This window comes from Gymnoscopelus microlampas (assembly GCF_963454915.1).
Source record: "Gymnoscopelus microlampas genome assembly, chromosome: 9".
Lineage (NCBI taxonomy): Eukaryota > Metazoa > Chordata > Actinopteri > Myctophiformes > Myctophidae > Gymnoscopelus > Gymnoscopelus microlampas.
The window spans coordinates 26,568,959-26,585,458 of NC_139946.1; the positions used below are offsets into that span (position 1 = coordinate 26,568,959).

The following is a 16,500-nucleotide window of genomic DNA, read 5'->3' on the forward strand; positions in this document are numbered from 1 at the left end:
CAGTCAATCGTAGCAACAAAGTTATTACATACTGTACCCCAAAAATCATAAAAGATAATTGAGATATTAGAAACAAAGTTCACTTATGGACTTATGTGCAGACAGATTTCAAAGTGTTCTTCACAAGCTGATTAAAGCGATCAAGTGAAATACAATTATTTAGTTTTAAAACACTTTGTAGACAATTCCATGTGTTGGGGGCCACTGAAAAGCGGTCTTCTCCAGATTAGTTTTGACAATTAAAACCACAGGTAATGTTTTGCACAGGTAAATGTCAGTGAACTGTTGAATTAATCAGGCGTTTATTGAGCAAAGCTTTGCTGCTCCCTTCTCATAGCCAGTGATGGCCAACCAACCTTTTCATAATGATACAGTGATGATGAGTATGGCGACCATCCCCAGTTATAAAGTGGAGGGCTGAGTGATATACTTAGCTTTAGTGAGGCTGAGGAGAGAGCAGAGTGCATATCAACAATGTCACCTTAATCTAAAATGTATCAAAATGATCTGCTTTCTGCTGTTATAAATGTAAGCAAGCTTTGTTTCTATAAAGGACCGCTCATTCTGGTTTCAATCTTGAAATGATTTCTGTAATGTGGGTTTTAAAAGACTGCTATTTACATATCTTGACTTGACTGACAAAATCTACTAAATCATTCCCAGCTAATACTGGGCATGATGTCATTCTCCACCTTACTAGCTGACACAGAGCTGTAGAGGCCTAAAACCAGACTGGTGACAAAACCTATAGTTTTGTTGCTGCGTATTAGCAGCAGTTTAATTCCTAATGATGACTGGCGTATCGTGCGTGTGAGTAATTTCTCTTTGGAGTTGCATGTACTTCATATGTCCAGCAGATGGTAGTGATCTACAGAGAAACTGGCTGCTATATGGGGATTTGGCCTGTGGGCAATCAAACCTCCCATGATGAAAAGTATTTAAAGAAAGTAGCATTGATCACCACAGGACAAGGCAGATTCATAGTTTTCATATAGCCTACCATATTTTTATTTTTGTGTTCCAATTGTGTCACCTGACCTGCAACAGCCTCAAACTATGCAGTCGTTTTTGAAAAATTGAAATAAGAACAACAATGTGATCTGTTTCAGGAAGAAGCGCACCGTTCAGTCAGTAACACGGGGCGAGCCGAGCGAGCGGAGTTTGTGCCTCTGTGGGCTTTAATTCAATTAAATGTAATTAGATTCAATTGGGCTTTATTGGCACGAGAAAACAGACGTTTAATTACCAAATATTTCAATTGTGCATTTATGGGCTAGAAACAGTTAGGCAGGATAACTTGGTATAAGGCTTTTGAAACAAAATAGCAACATTTCAAGAAATGTGCAGTCAAGATTGGACGGTATAAATCCTCTGAGACATAGCATCAGTTTTTCAAATGTATTTAAAAGTGCATCTTGCAATAGATGTGAAAGATTTGGAATATTTTCGTAACATTTTAACAAGAAGGCTACAAATCTTGTATGGGGGTCCGCAGTTGCCTGATTATCATGAGAAGCAGTCCACTTGGTGGTCTGGACTCTGGAGACAGGCTAAGTCCGCGGCCAAATATACATACATTAAGTTGGGGGTCCTTAACATGACAAAATGTGAGAAGAACCACTGAGTAGTACCTTTTTAAATACAAATGTGTTTGTGTGTACAACAATAGACAGTATCATTGGTTCATTGGACCCCCCCTGGTCCTGGACCCCTGGACCCCTGGACCTCACCCAAGTTGGGTGAGTTCCAGTGGGTCCGCATCAAAAGTAGTATAATGTAGCATCACAATCATTTTAACCACTTTATCCATTTATATGTTGGCTATTCACAAACAGCAGATCTACAAGCTCACAGCACACATCACTTAGTGCTGCACCATTTTTTTAAAACACAAATCTTCTCTTCTGGGGGTCCCTGGCACTAAAGCTTTTCAGATGGGGCTGGTCCGCGGCCAAATACATTTCAATTTGGGGGTGCTTAATTGGCACAAAAAAGTTTGAGAATCACTGTTCATATTCTTATGTCACTATCCCGCCCCGTCGGGCCAGTGCGCAACACAAATTGAACCGCACCAAACGGACAAGCTACAGTGTTGCCATGTCGGTTTAGTATAAGCGACTTTGGGCTTCTTTTTCTGTAAAGTTGTTTTATTGTTGTTTTGCTTATTTTAGGCTTGCTTCCAATTAAAAAAAAAAGAAGTATTTAAACCAGTGGTTCTCAAATATTTTCATGTTTTGTGCCCAGGGGAGCATTTGTGTTGTTTGTTAGAATGTTTAAAAAATATATTTCAAATATTTAACATTTCATCGCAAGAGTTTTTGAAAATAGCAGATCTACAAGCTCACAACACGTTGCGCTGCGACGCGTTGTGAGCTTGTAGATCGGCTATTTTCAAATAGCCGATGAGGTTAAAGTGCTCATGTGATGTGGCCGAATTACCGATGTGGCCTACCTAGTAGGGCTTGTTTTCTTAGACCTGCGTATTTCTCTTACAAAATATGGCAACGCCGACAAGCTACTGTAGACGTCATGTGTTTCTATGCCTCCTGCGCAGACTCTGTCAATCAGAGGAGAACCCAACATGAAGGGCTGGTTATAATGATGCAGCACAGCGGCTGAAGGGACGAGAGAACATCAGCAAGAAAAGGCTTTACAGGTCAAATATCTGCCTTTATTGCATGTGTATAACCACACCGTGAGTTAGGTGCGTTGTGGAACGCTCGTACACGCAGCATGTCATTGGGTATGATGTCATAATCCCACCGATATATGAGCTGCATGACATGATGGGAGAGCAGATATTAGCAGGTTGCTGTAGCTAGTGTTGCCATGTCCGCTTATTATAATCGACTTTGGGCTTGTTTTTTGGTAAAGTTGCTTGTAAATATTGGTAGTGTTTTTGGGCTTGTGTCCAGTGCCTGCTTATTTGGGCTTGTTTCCAGATGTTGTTTAAACCAATGGTTCTCAAACATTTTCATGTCAAGGATCCCCCCAAATTAATATGTTGTTGTCTGCGGAGTCGGACCCTCCATCTGGAAATATTTTATGCTAGGGACCCCCATACAAGATTTGTGTTGTTCAAATGTTTCAAAAAATATTCCACATTTTATTCCACGATTTTTTTTGGTGAAATAGATCTGTGACGCGTTGTGAGCTTGTAGATTGGCTATTTTCAAATATATGTTTAAATGTATGTTTAAAGGGCGAAGGCCTTTATAGACCTGGTTGCTTGTTTCTCTCTTAAAACCTGGCAACACTGGCTGTAGCGATGGTGGCTAAACAAGCGGCTAGTTAGCAACGCAGGCTAACGTGAACGTTTTAGCTGCTATAATACAACTGATGCTGTTGTCCTTCCTGCCACTAACATCAATGTCAGTATTGTCAGTGAATGATAGCGTTATAACCTCACCGGTTGATCGATTCATAGCAGAGGGTTAATCGATTCCATACAGTGATAGTTGTTTTGCTCCTATAGGGGGGTAAACATCTGTGTGGTCTTTTACCCCCAGCAATTGTGTAATTGTAATATTAATCACCAGTTCATGTCACATAATTATTGATTGATTGATTAAATACTTTTTTAACAGTTTGCAAAAAAAACAGAAAGCACAGTTCTATACAAGGTCTTAAAATGATTAAACCCAAGAAAGCACTGGCTTGGGGTCCTGTGTACTCAATTCATCGAAACATTTAATGACAGACAAATATACAATACTATGCAAAAACATCATATAAATGAGTAGTAACCAAAAAAGAAAAGTATGTACAGTAAACAGTTCGGGGGGGCTTGGACTTTTTACAGGGGCCAGTTCCGAATGTATTACCACTTATTACCACTTAATAATGATGCCACTTGAACATAGAAACCAACTTTGTTGTTAAAATTATAATTTCAATGTTACATACAGCATGTGCACAGGCGAGTCAGAAGGCTGTATCTAATTAGGTAGTCGCTATAATATCAGTTTATAATATTAATATTATATAATATTCATATTTATTCAAAGAGGTTATTGTGAAAAGGACATCCAATACAAGTGGATCCCCCATGTTGTGGCAAAGACTTTGTCAATGATGTGACACTGCTTTGTCCTGCAGGTAGGCTGCGTTTGCAGCCAGGAGAGGAGAGGGAAATATGCCTCCTCCATCTTTTACCCTCGATGCTCAGCTAAGATTTCATGACAAATGGCTGAAGATAGACTTGCAGGTAAGTTGACCTTCACAGGGGGGTGGTTTTACATGAAAGACTTTCATGTCGTATTTGCTTTTTGGAAATAGAACGGCATAGCATGTCAGTCAGTTGACTCGACTCTAATATCAAGTGATGACTCTATATATAGGACTATGTAATTACTGTTCATTATGAACACAGACAATAATATTATTGTGATCAGTAATGGTCAGTAATGACATAGTCACATTCAGTTGCATTGAAATGTCATGTCACATGTCGAGTTCTAATGGTTACCTGTCAATGGCCATTTTACTATTAGAACTTGTCAGTGTTATTACCTCATTATGTGACAGCTACTTTGCCCATGGGAGTCATCCTTTTCTGTGATGATGGAAATGTACTGTGTCGGTTGTTTTTAGACATTTGACCTCCTTTCGCAAAACAATTCTGAGTGATGCTTGTTGCTGTTATTAGATTTTAGTCATTATGTTCTCATCATGGCTTTCTTAGAACATGCTATTAGACTTACAAAGTTGTTACAGTGGTGAAAGGGAGTAATGGTGTCCCTCCCTCCCTCCCCCTGAATTTCTTGCCATGCTGTTACAAAGATGTAAACACTAAACACAACATGATGTTGCAAGAATGGGGCATTACACACCATGACTAAGATCTGTAGGAATCCGAAATACAGCCAACCTCAGCACACACACATCTTCTCTGTTTTCTCCAGTTGTGCAAGAACAAATAAAACAAAGTGTGTGTGTGTGTGTGTGTGTGTGTGTGTGTGTGTGTGTGTGTGTGTGTGTGTGTGTGTGTGTGTGTGTGTGTGTGTGTGTGTGTGTGTGTGAGATTAATGAAACCACCAAAACTGTTTTTATTTTAGAAATTAGATGTTCCTTTGACATGTACATGTACATGTACATGTACATGTACATGTACAAGTACAACCACTTGCTCATGTCATCTCTGCATGTGGGTACAATTGCAAAACAATTGCTTCGATATTTGGCAGCTTAGGGTATGTTCATAAGATGTGTGTGTGTGTGAGGACTGCAAATTGTCGGACTGGCTAAAAGAAGGGCAAAACAATTAATTAAATATTGTTCTGTGTCTGCCATTATTGGCACTACTATAGCCGCTCTACTAGTTCACACCGCATTATGTTGAGACCTTGTAGATCTGCTATTTTTGAAATTATGCTGACAGACAGAGAATCAATGCACATTTGACCTTTCCCAACTTACTGGGTTGAAGTTGCCAAATCGGTTATGTTTGGTGTACATTTCTTTGGGTGGTTTGAGTCCTGCGTAATTCTTGGTCTCCCTTGAACCGGTTCTGATTGGCTGGGACTCACCCTGACCTTTTTATTTACACAATTAACGTTGATTGGGATCGCTAAATGAGAGTTTAAAATGGGGTAGACATGTGTATCAATATCCTACTATTAGAGCTGTCTCCATCGCAACCATGGCAATACAGCCAAAGTGTTTCTTGTCCGGTGTCATGTTTGAGTTGACATGTTGCTGATATTTGAAACCAAGATCCTTGGAAAGTACGACTTGGATTTCTGCCCGGTAATTTTCCCATGTGAAGCAATGTTGTGTGGGGGAATGTTGTTACTGGTACTGTTTATTTACTACAGATGACTTATTAAAGAAGGAGGACAACATTTCTGAGCTAATTGTTTATATTTGGTAGGCCTTTGTTCAGTTACAGTACTTTTTTATTTTTTAAGCATTTGGAGGATGGTCCATGATGGGATGCAATCTTGAGAGGATTTCCGTATCTGAGATTAATATCTTTGGGTCAGTTGAGATAGTTTCACGATAGCTGTAGAAGGATTAGACTGTGTAAACTTTGTAAATATATATTCTACTTATTGGATTCTGAAATTGCTCAAATCTTCATGGGAACATTTTAAGTAACGCTATGATTCATATCAGTCTTATAACACAGTCGCACTGGATTCATCATGTCTGGTAATCGATTGCCATTGTTGGCTGTGTGCACTGTGTATACTTTCACAAAATGCTATTCACTGAAAATGTTTAGTTAAAGTGTAATTGATGGAGATTTTTTTTGTGTTCTTTTGCAGCGAGCGTTCTCTCCAGAGGGACTGAGCGAGATGTGGAACGAGATGGTGAAGGATGAGGAGATATCGTTCAATGGAGAGGAGTCGGCTCACCCAGGTATGATGCTGATAGCACCATTTATGTGTGACACCGTGAAAAAGCCTTTCCTTGAAAACGTGATAATAGAGACACGACCGCAATCCGAGCGCAGTATGTATCTAATGCCTAAAATGTCCTTCCAACTCTGCAGAAGACTGCACTGACTGCTTTGGCGCCCAGAAGAAGGACGAGTCCAACGACAAGGAGAAGAAAGAGGAAGAGGACGCATCCACGTCTGTCCATCACTCCATCATCGAGACGTGGGACTGGGGCCGACAGCCGGGTGAGCCATACTATGTGTTTTATCATTTGAATGCCCGTTGAGTCAAAGCGTAGTGACTACCACAGCGCGGTGCTGGCTGCACCTGCGTCCGCTGCATACAAATGTGGGCCTTTTTTTTCCTTCCAAACACACGCCTAGCTTCTCTGTCTGTCAGCTTGACCCCTCCGCCTCTTTCACTGGCACGTGAAGTGTGTGCAAGCTCAAGTGTCTACACACGGTGTGCGGGTCAGAATGGTTATTTTTACCCCTCCAGGATCCGGCGGTAATCTGGGTAGCCGGCCGCTGTGATGCGATCCAATACTGGGTTGCCAATACTCTGTTTACTGGCAGGACTGGGTGGGTCTATGCTCTGCTGGTAGGAGATAAGCATATGGTTGGGGGGGGGGGGGTACCTGTCAGTGCGCAGTGTCCTTATCAATTGCAGACTTGGTTGTTTTCGTCATTGATACACAGCTTTAGTTGAGTCACAGAGTCAGACTTATGAGAGTTGTGTGTGTGTGTGTGTGTGTTTATAAAAGCTATTATTATAGCACGTTTTGCTTTATTTAGAATGACAGTGAGTGCCAGTATTCGAAACCTGGGTTGCAGTTATGTAGTTAACGTGTTAACTGCCTGAGTTACAAGGGTACCCTGTGTGTGTGCGTGTGCGTGTGCGTGTGCGTGTGCGTGTGCGTGTGCGTGTGCGTGTGCGTGTGCGTGTGCGTGTGCGTGTGTGTGTGTGTGTGTGTGTGTGTGTGTTTTCAAGGTTATTTCTTAGGTGTTTCTGCTCTATTGGATATCACAGCAGGAAAGAGTGAAGCGAGAGACCTCTGTTAAAAAGGTCATGAGCCAGATTTGAGCCCAGGATGTTGCCATTAGATCTGTGCCCACAAGATCCCCCACACACACAGCTCTCTACTGGTCCGATTGCTCTGCACTGGTCCGATTGCATGAGAGTGCAGTCGGCACAATTAAGTTCACTTTTATTCGCAAGTGCTCTGCCATTGATATTTCGGTTTCAAACATCGTACCCTACTTCCTGTTCTCCCACTGAGTGCTTGGATGCGTAGAATGTGCAGGCGTCAGCAGTCTGTTCAACCCATATAGCCCAGGCCTGAGCTATTGTTACAGAACCAGGGGTCCCTCCTCCGCCACAGGGCTGTCAAAAAAAGCCATGCCCTCATTACTAGAAGTAGTGCTCCTCCCCGGTCCGTCAACATCTCCTTTCAGTCCTGGATCTATTTAGATGAGCATATGATGTTGTTGTCTGCTGTCAGGCAGAAACCTTTTATCTCCCCATATCATCTTTTTATGTTTTTAATACTTTTTTTAATACTTTGTTGTGTGAGACAGTGTCACAAAAAGTGAAAATAGCCGATCTGCAAGCTCACAACACGTTGCGCCGCGATGCAACACCGTGTGAGCTTGGATATTTTAGACTTTTTTTGTGATTTTGTCCTATAATGACATGCCAAAAATAGAAAGGCATTAAGTCTGTCTGTGGGTTTAATAACCAATAACGTATTATCAAGAGCTTATGGCTAAATAACTACGTTGGATCCATTGTAACACAGGTTCTTCTTTCCATCTCCCAGAAAGTAACGGTGTCGGACATACGAGGTTTCCGCCCGAAAGTGAAGATATGCCCCTGTGAATGTGTCAGCGACTCAGTGTTCGAGCTTTAGTTATTTTTTATGGAGCCGTGGGTAATGCATAATGAATAGCGAGACACTTTTCCCTGGCAAGAAAATGTATACAGCCACGGGCAGCTGGCAGCAGAGTGCAGCTCACTGAACTTCAGGGCACACGGAGAGGGTTAGCCAGTCTGGATTATATAAAGCTTAAGTGGATTTCATATCTGCTATTTTTGCCATGTCTTGTCCTCCCCTGTAACGCTATCATATAGGGATATGATATTATAGCATTTTTTCTCTCTTATGCCTGATAAGGTTTGAACAATTGATTGGCTGTGAGTTGAAGGTCGATGGTGTGGGTAGAGAGTGTTCATCATGGCACAATAATTGCATTAAGGCGAGTGCTAATGACCTTAAGTGAGTTTTGATGACTTGCCCCTGAAAGGCAACTGCGCTAGTGAGGCAAAGCCAGCCACGTTTTCAGATATCATAATTATGATGATGTTACTGTAAATGAAAAGCCTGAAATGACTTTTCAGCCGACTTGAAAAACTAACTTTTTTGCATGTAGTTGCTGGTAATTTTGTTATTCTTTTATGCCGTTTTATCTTTATTTTAGGCGGTCATAAGATAGTTTTAACTAGCGAGGAGCTTAACTCATGAAGCAAACACAAGTTTTGTGAATTGAAGGTTATAGGTTTGCATCATATTAATGACAGTTAACACCAGCCTGGTGCATACTCATGTTGCCTGATTATAGTAATTGCTAAAGAGACAGCAGTAAAAAAGAAAAGAAAAACTGTACCATGAGCTGAGATTGATAAAATGTTAGGATTAAGTAATAAGAAAAATCCTCTTTTATCTGTTTTCTTTTCATTCTTTTTATATTTGAGTTATTTTCTTTATCCATGCGCCTTGTGCCCTTGTCTTTGCCCTTGTTTGTTTTCTCTGAGCACAAGAGGTTTTTATGCAGCAATGGTGCTTGGCGGGTAATTTTATATTTGGCTCCACATCTGTGCCATTTCATTGCATCCCAATTACCGTATTATAGTCCTAAAGATCACAAAAAACACGATAACATACGAGTTCTAAATTAAAATGAGTTGCATGCCTCCCATGCTTTCGGTGATACTGTAGGTACACTTTTGCATTTAACTACAGTCTTAGAAATCGCTGTTGTTTTGTAATTTCACAAGACTGTGAGGCCTGTGGCATCACGTAACGTGACTCTGAATGAAATGACTGAGACTCTTGTAGACAACACAAGCTACTGTATGACCGAAGATTAAATCTCGCATAGGATTTTCATTTAGTTGTGGAATATGACTACTTATATAATCTGTATAATAATCGATAATTTTATAAAATAATCGATTTATAATCGTCATACATACTGTAGTATGAGAATTTGGATGACTTGTCAAAATCCGGCCTGCAGTTTTTTTTTTTCATGATTTACACCACAAATTGCAAAATGAAGAACTTTACTGCAAATAATTGTTTGCGTTTTGTCATGGTTTGCGTCTTTTTACGTGACATTACATTAAAGGACAATGACTGAGGTGCTGGAAATTGTGATGGACATGGTATTACTGTGGAGCACAAATGATAATTTCCCTCAACGTACATTCATGGCTCGACATAACCTCTATTAAATCTTTAAAGATTTTTTTTGGCTCTTCTGCCTTTATTGATAGTATAGTAGAGAATGACAGGAAACAGGGAGAGAGAGACAGGGAGTGACACGCAGCAACGGTCGTTGGGAATGGGATGCGAACCTGCGACACGCCGTCAGGCATCAGAGCTTATGTGGTATGCGCCTGGACCGCTAGGCCAGCGGGCATCCTCTTAAACCTATTTTACATGTTTAACGTAGCTTGGTGCTCTTCTGTTTTCTGTTAAGTGCTTTTTTAGTGATGGTTATTTATTACTTGTTTTTACCGGTTTTGATCACATCGTTTATTAGCATTTTATTATATTATGCTTTTGTATTTTGTGTGGGTAGATGAGGTGGAGCTGAAGGAGTGTCTGATGGTGCTGGTTGATGACCAGCAGAAGCTGTCGGCCCAGATGGCCAAGAGCACGCTGTCGGCGCAGCGCCTCCGGCAGCGCCTGGTCATCCTGGAGCGTTACCTCATCTCCCTGAGCCACAGTATGATGGAGGAGAAGTACAAGGTCCGCTGGAAGGGCCCGCCCAGCCCACCCCTGCCCGCCGCTGACAATAAGAGGTGAAGTTAAACCTGATTTATACTTTGCTGTGCACCAGTGTCAAGGTGCTGGAAATAGTCAGTCTTACATAGGGTTCGGATCCGGAACCCGGTATGTGGACTTCACTTCTGCTATACAATTACAATACCGGTGGTTCTCAAACTTTATCATTTCAAGGACAACCATAACTCTCAGAGGTACACACTTGTAAGGGTCCATTTGGAATCACCTATAGGAATTGTTATAGGAACTGTTAAGGAATCGGACCATTAAGGAACCGGAATCGTTTAACTACTAAAGGTTCACAGCCCTAGTCTTACAAGCCCACAACCTGTGAACAACTACATCTCCCACACACAACTTGTAGAGCTTGTAGATGGCCTACTAGTTTTGGCACACAACATTGCTGTATGGTGGAGGAAAAGTACCAAAGTCCGCTGGAAGGGGCCGCCCAGCCCGCAATAAGAGGTAACGTTACGGTATTGTGTGTTTTTAACCTCTTAAACCCTATATACTAACTGTACATAGTTGACTGAGGTGTCTCACCCGGCACTATACTAGGCCTGCTAGTATTTCCCTCTACTTCAAATGTGTTCATCGACAATAGGTGATCTACAAGCTCACAAGCCTGTGAGCTTATAGATCGTCTATTTTCGGTGAATGTTTGCCCCGGAATAGAGACGCTAGGGTTCAAGTGGTTAAACACTATCATCATTATTCATTATCCACTCAGTAGATGGAGAAACAGCCGTGACTCTGAATGGAGACAGATAGATATCACATGGAGACAGAGGCATCAGTGTTCCCTACGGAATTCCCTGTCAGAGCTGTGTCACAACAATAGCATCCGGTCTCTGCAACATGGTGTACCATGACTGTTTTTATTCATCATGGTAATACTGTATTTACAAGGGAGGACTGATTATTATTGTGCTCTCTTGCATTTGAAACATTCCAATGCATAGGACTTCTCATGAATCTATTGACAACAGAGTAGCACTTTACAGCAAAATGATGTAAAACGATGAATTTTCTGAACTCACCTGACTGTTCTAGCTGTATTATTTGCCTTTACCCACTTGGATTAAATTAATTATTGATGATTATATATCAGAAATGTCATTGTGTAAATATTTTAAGAAAGAACCAATATAGTCATCCCTACAATTTTGTCACATTAGTGATATTGAGGTATTTGGTCCCCAAAAATGTTTATGTTTGATTTTGTCCAAATGGCCAGCCCTAATCCCGGTTGTGTTGTCCCTCTGTGCTTCCAGCCCTCGTCCAGTCAGTAAAGGGGTTGAAGGCCTGGCCAGAGTGGGCTCCAGGGCAGCGCTGTCCTTTGCCTTTGCTTTCCTGCGCAGAGCCTGGAGGTCAGGTGAGCACATTTCCAGAATAACCAAAAAGCCAGGAGTCTGGGTTCAGTGGGTTGTTGTGCGTACAGATCGGTAGCCGCTGATACTCCTGTCTTTACGCTTGGCTCACCAGCTGTTCTGAGAGAGTTGTGTCACAACAATGTCACACGCTGTCCAGGGTAAACAACGCGTCACATTTGCGCAACACTTCGTCTTTTAGCACGGGACTGTGTGGTGTCCGCTGGATGAGGGACTGGGTGACTTTTTGGAGGATGGGGTCAGCTGGGGAGGGGGGAGGGTGAGCGAGCCCTGGGTGGCAGTCAGCATGTCCTGTCCGTCTATTCATAAAGCCTCTCTGAAGACGCCAAGGTCGGAGTCTCCTCCCTGCACTTGTGCAGGTTGTGTTACAGGCCTTGATTTGATAATCCACCCCCTGTATTGCTTAGGGGTGAGAGTGGACCCGGCTCAGAAGAATGCACCATTGAACCCGACTACAGCAGAGTCGGAGGTCCACTGCAATAGGATACTTTCCCATTTATAGATGGAGAGATGTACAGCTTACTTTTCACTGAGATGTCCAAGAGGTCAACAACGTCTTGATTGAATACTTTATTAACAATTTGCCAAAGAAAAAGGCCCAGTGGCACAGATTTATGCAAAAGAATGCTAAAGGGATAACCCAAATAAGCCCAGGGCTGGTTTCCATTAAGGTCCTGTGTATTCAATTCATCAAGACATTTAAAGACAAACAATGATATACAGTAATATGCAAAAACATCATACATAAGGGTAGTAATACAAAATAAAGATATACAGTAAACAGTTGGGTGGTGTGGTTGGGTGGGGGTCATTTCCAGTGATAAGCTTAGACTTTGTTACGCTCTTTTAGAGCGTGTAGTGCATGGTGTATGTTAGGTTTCTGCCTTTTTACATGAATCCAAACACGTGGTTCCGATCTATGGTGTGTACCTTTGGTTTTAAAGGTCTCCCCTGTTAGGTAAGCCAGTAGAGATGCTTTGTTTCATATGTACACTAGTATGCTGATGTGTTGCTGAGTGTAGCCAGTCCATGGGGACTGGGTGGGAACAAAGTGCCTGGCTGTCCCGCTGTAGGCTTCCTGTAACATGAGCAGCACACACACACACACACACACACACACACACACACACACACACGCGCACACACGCACACAAACATACAGCTGAGCCGCAGGCCTTCGCCCCCCTGTCTGGCTACATTCCTGGAATGTACTGTAGAAATAACAGAGGCGTAGCAGAAATCCACTCTCACTATGTCTGTCTGGAGTTTTTCCACCTATCACCTGCTGAATGAACACATTTCTAGCTGATTATGTCGAATCCCACACCCCCTCTAACCGGCCCCAGTCTTTGCAGAATTATTCTCGCCTTGCAAGTCCAGAGTATTGCTGGACCCGCTATGCAAAGCCTTAAGCCTGATTTACTGTACACTGGGGTAGTATACTTAGTTGCATACTAGGTTGCACGCCAGTGTTGTGTACCGAACAAAAAAAACTGAATCAATCTCAGAATGCGGTGCAGCGTGACATGTTGTGAGCTTCTGCTAGAAATCAAGCCTTGGAATTCACTAAAGTTGGTCACCAAACCATAACTAATTATTCAAAGATTTATTCTTGAGGGATGGGTGCAAGACTGAGCTTAGCTGCAGTATGTTTGTCATTAATTAATTTCAAGACAAGGTTAAGGACCATTCTAAAACAGGCTTATATCCATTACACAGCCTGTTCCAAACATTGGTAAAACTGCTAATGCGACCACTGACACATGAGGCGTTCTGTAAAGAAAGGTTTCACGCTTACATAATTGAGATGGTACAGATTAATAATTAATGAACAACTGACACCTGAGGTCTGCTGTAAAATCATTCTTATTTTTGTGATTGTACAGATTAATAATGATAAAGAATGCAAGGACAGCACTCCAAATGAACAATGTTTTGCAACGCGGATGCTTCACAGCATGAATATTGGCAAATTCACAAGCACATTTAAATTGCCAGTTCACACACTGAGGAAGGGCATCCTGCCCGAAATGTCCTTGTGGCAAGAAAAAGTCAACTTGGAGTGCTGTCTATAATGAATGATCCACCACAAAATTACGTATCTCATTTTGTAGATTATACAGATTACCATATTTGATATTAGTTAGATATTAATTCGTTTTTCTGTAGTATCTCAGACTTAGTTATTGTGATGTAATAGCTTGTCACCCATAATGGCTAACCCCATTGGCCCTTCAAGTTGATTTCACTATGTGTTTTGACAAGAATTCACCACAATTCACATGGCAATAACTCAGTTAAACAACATGCTTTTACTTTTCTTAGTATACAGTTGACATTAAAGCTCTATTATGTCATTTTTATCAAGCTAATAAAACTTTATTTTGTCCAATCTGTATGATAGAGTATGTTAATACAATATAACTTATGACTTACAATATAACAATTGGGTTGTATTTGGTCTCCCTGCTCTTCTATTGAGACATTTAGATCCTGTGTCTAGGTTGAACGCAACGTTTGACGCAATCCTGTTTCTGGTTTGACACAAATGTTGACCTGAAGGCCAAAATTGTATTTCTCCCCAGGCAGGCTCTATTAGCTCAGTGGTAAAAATGTCAGCACTTGCTCAGGAGACCCGGGTTCAAATCCGGGGTAGAACAGGAAAGTTGAGTGCTGCTGTTGCTGCTCATTATGTTCTATGCTGTAAGTCTGTCATGTCACATTTCAGATGTAGGAATAAATAAATGTGTGTAAATGGTTTAAGGCTGTGCTAGAGAGTGTCTCTCTCTTATTCCTGGAGTCTAGAAATAACTAGGGGTGTGCCGATATATCGTCCCGCGATATATCGCGATACGTTTTCGCGACGATATGTATCGTTTTGGAAAAAAAAAATATCGTTTTTGAAAAAAAAAAAAAATTTTTTTTTTTTTTTTTTTTTTTACAATCATAATAATCAGGCATGCAAACGGCCCCGAAGTGAAAAGAGTGACAACATGTTTTTTTTTCGGTTCAGGTGTCATACTATTTGGATTCAAAACGGCTATTGTAGCTGAAAAGCTACAAGTTTGCATGTCTGAATAATGCAAAAACAGAATTATTTGTTTGCATTTTCTTTTTTTCTCCTCCATATATTTTCATAATAAAAAAAGTGCGTATCGTATCGTATCGAAATCGTATCGAAGTTGTGAGCCAAATATCGTATCGTATCGTTTCGTGAAATTAGTGTATCGGCACACCCCTAGAAATAACACAACCAGATCTCCAGGACTCAAGTTTAGAGTCCTCAAATTATTGCTGTAATAATGTTGCTGTCAAGCAGACACCTCGTCGTATCAACCTTCTTTGTTTTTTTTACAAACTAATACTGTACTTCATCATACAAGAGTGTTGCTTCAAAGTAGTGACAATAGCAGATCTACAAGCTCACGATGCGCTGCGTTGTGAGCTTGTAGATCGTCTATTTTAACTATTTAAAAATGTTAATAATAATGTTAATAACGACAGCAACGATACTCAGTAATTGATACACTGCTGATGTGGTATCCTTGCAGTCTGTTTTTCTAACATCCTGGTTCCTCGGTACAGGCGATGATGCAGATCTTTGCAGCGAGCTTCTCCAGGAGTCTCTGGATGCACTGCGTGCTCTACCAGAGGCCACTCTGTTCGATGAAGGAACTGTGTCTTCAGTGTGGCTGGAGGTTGTTGAGAGGGCAACCAAATTCCTCAGGTCGGCAAATTACCGCTCTGTTACGGGATTCTTGTGTTACTTTATCCATTTGTTCTGTATTTCCATGAGTCACAAATAACCCTTGAGAGTGTACAAATGGACCCTTAAGGTTTATTTATTTATTTTTTTACCTTTATTTACCCAGGGAATGTGCTGAGCACTAAGGCTCTTTTACAGCAACACAATCACACAGATGTTAAACAACTTCCCAGTACAACCACAGTCTTATGCGCTTGGCCACTGAGCAGCTCCACTGGAGCAGTTGGGGGTGGCCATTCACTTTTCTGCCCGTCCAGGGGATCGAACAGGGAACCCTTTCGGTTACAAATGCGCTCCTCTAACCTTTAGGCCACCACTGCACCAAGGTTTAATTATTTGTACACTCTCAGAGTTAAATTAACACAGGATTGTACTGTGTAGGTACAGCCTAATGTTTCATTTGCTGTGTTTTGTCTCTTCTGGGTCCAGTGATGTGCATGGAAGTGCCAGTGTCAAAGGCAACATTCCCCTGCAGGACCAGCACCTGGCCCTGGCCATTCTGCTGGAGCTGGCCGTTCAGAGAGGCACACTCAGGTACGCGTCTCACTCGCTTGTTAGAATAGAATAGTATAACTCAGGGTCCCAAACCTTTTCAGCTGAGACCCAAAAGATTATTTTGTTGTCTCCCTGCCACCCAAACTCACATTATAAATTTTGCCCAATTAAAGAAAATTGTGAAAATAGCTGATTTAAATAGATTATTTTTAAATTTTCTTTGAACTTTTTTTTCTTCTTTTTTTTCTGAAGAATAAAATCTTTTGAAATAATGTATTTTGTAAAAGAAAATATAGGAATATTTACTTGTGAGTCGGCGACCTCTAATAATAGAGGGTGACCCACAAATGGGTCCCAAGACCTCCGACCCATTATTTTGGAAAAACTGGACTAACT

At 41.3% G+C, this 16,500-nt stretch overlaps 1 protein-coding gene across 20 annotated transcripts in view; it reads left to right on the forward strand.

Annotated features, from left to right (window-relative positions):
* The first annotated feature begins 2,574 nt into the window (after window positions 1-2,574).
* herc2 (HECT and RLD domain containing E3 ubiquitin protein ligase 2) overlaps window positions 2,575-16,500 on the forward strand; it is a 75,840-nt gene continuing 61,914 nt past the window's right edge. For 14 of the 20 annotated variants that reach the window (XM_084067875.1, XM_084067871.1, XM_084067862.1 and 11 more), the window contains exons 1-8: window positions 2,575-2,656; window positions 4,099-4,207; window positions 6,270-6,363; window positions 6,497-6,628; window positions 10,247-10,469; window positions 11,727-11,827; window positions 15,429-15,570; window positions 16,039-16,143. In XM_084067875.1, the coding sequence (XP_083924001.1) occupies window positions 4,136-4,207; window positions 6,270-6,363; window positions 6,497-6,628; window positions 10,247-10,469; window positions 11,727-11,827; window positions 15,429-15,570; window positions 16,039-16,143 (869 nt within the window). In that variant the 5' untranslated portion in view covers window positions 2,575-2,656; window positions 4,099-4,135. Of the gene's footprint in view, window positions 2,657-3,289; window positions 3,372-4,098; window positions 4,208-6,269; window positions 6,364-6,496; window positions 6,629-10,246; window positions 10,470-11,726; window positions 11,828-15,428; window positions 15,571-16,038; window positions 16,144-16,500 lie in introns of those variants that run through there. The other 6 variants (XM_084067867.1, XM_084067868.1, XM_084067869.1 and 3 more) reach the window with 4 other exon arrangements.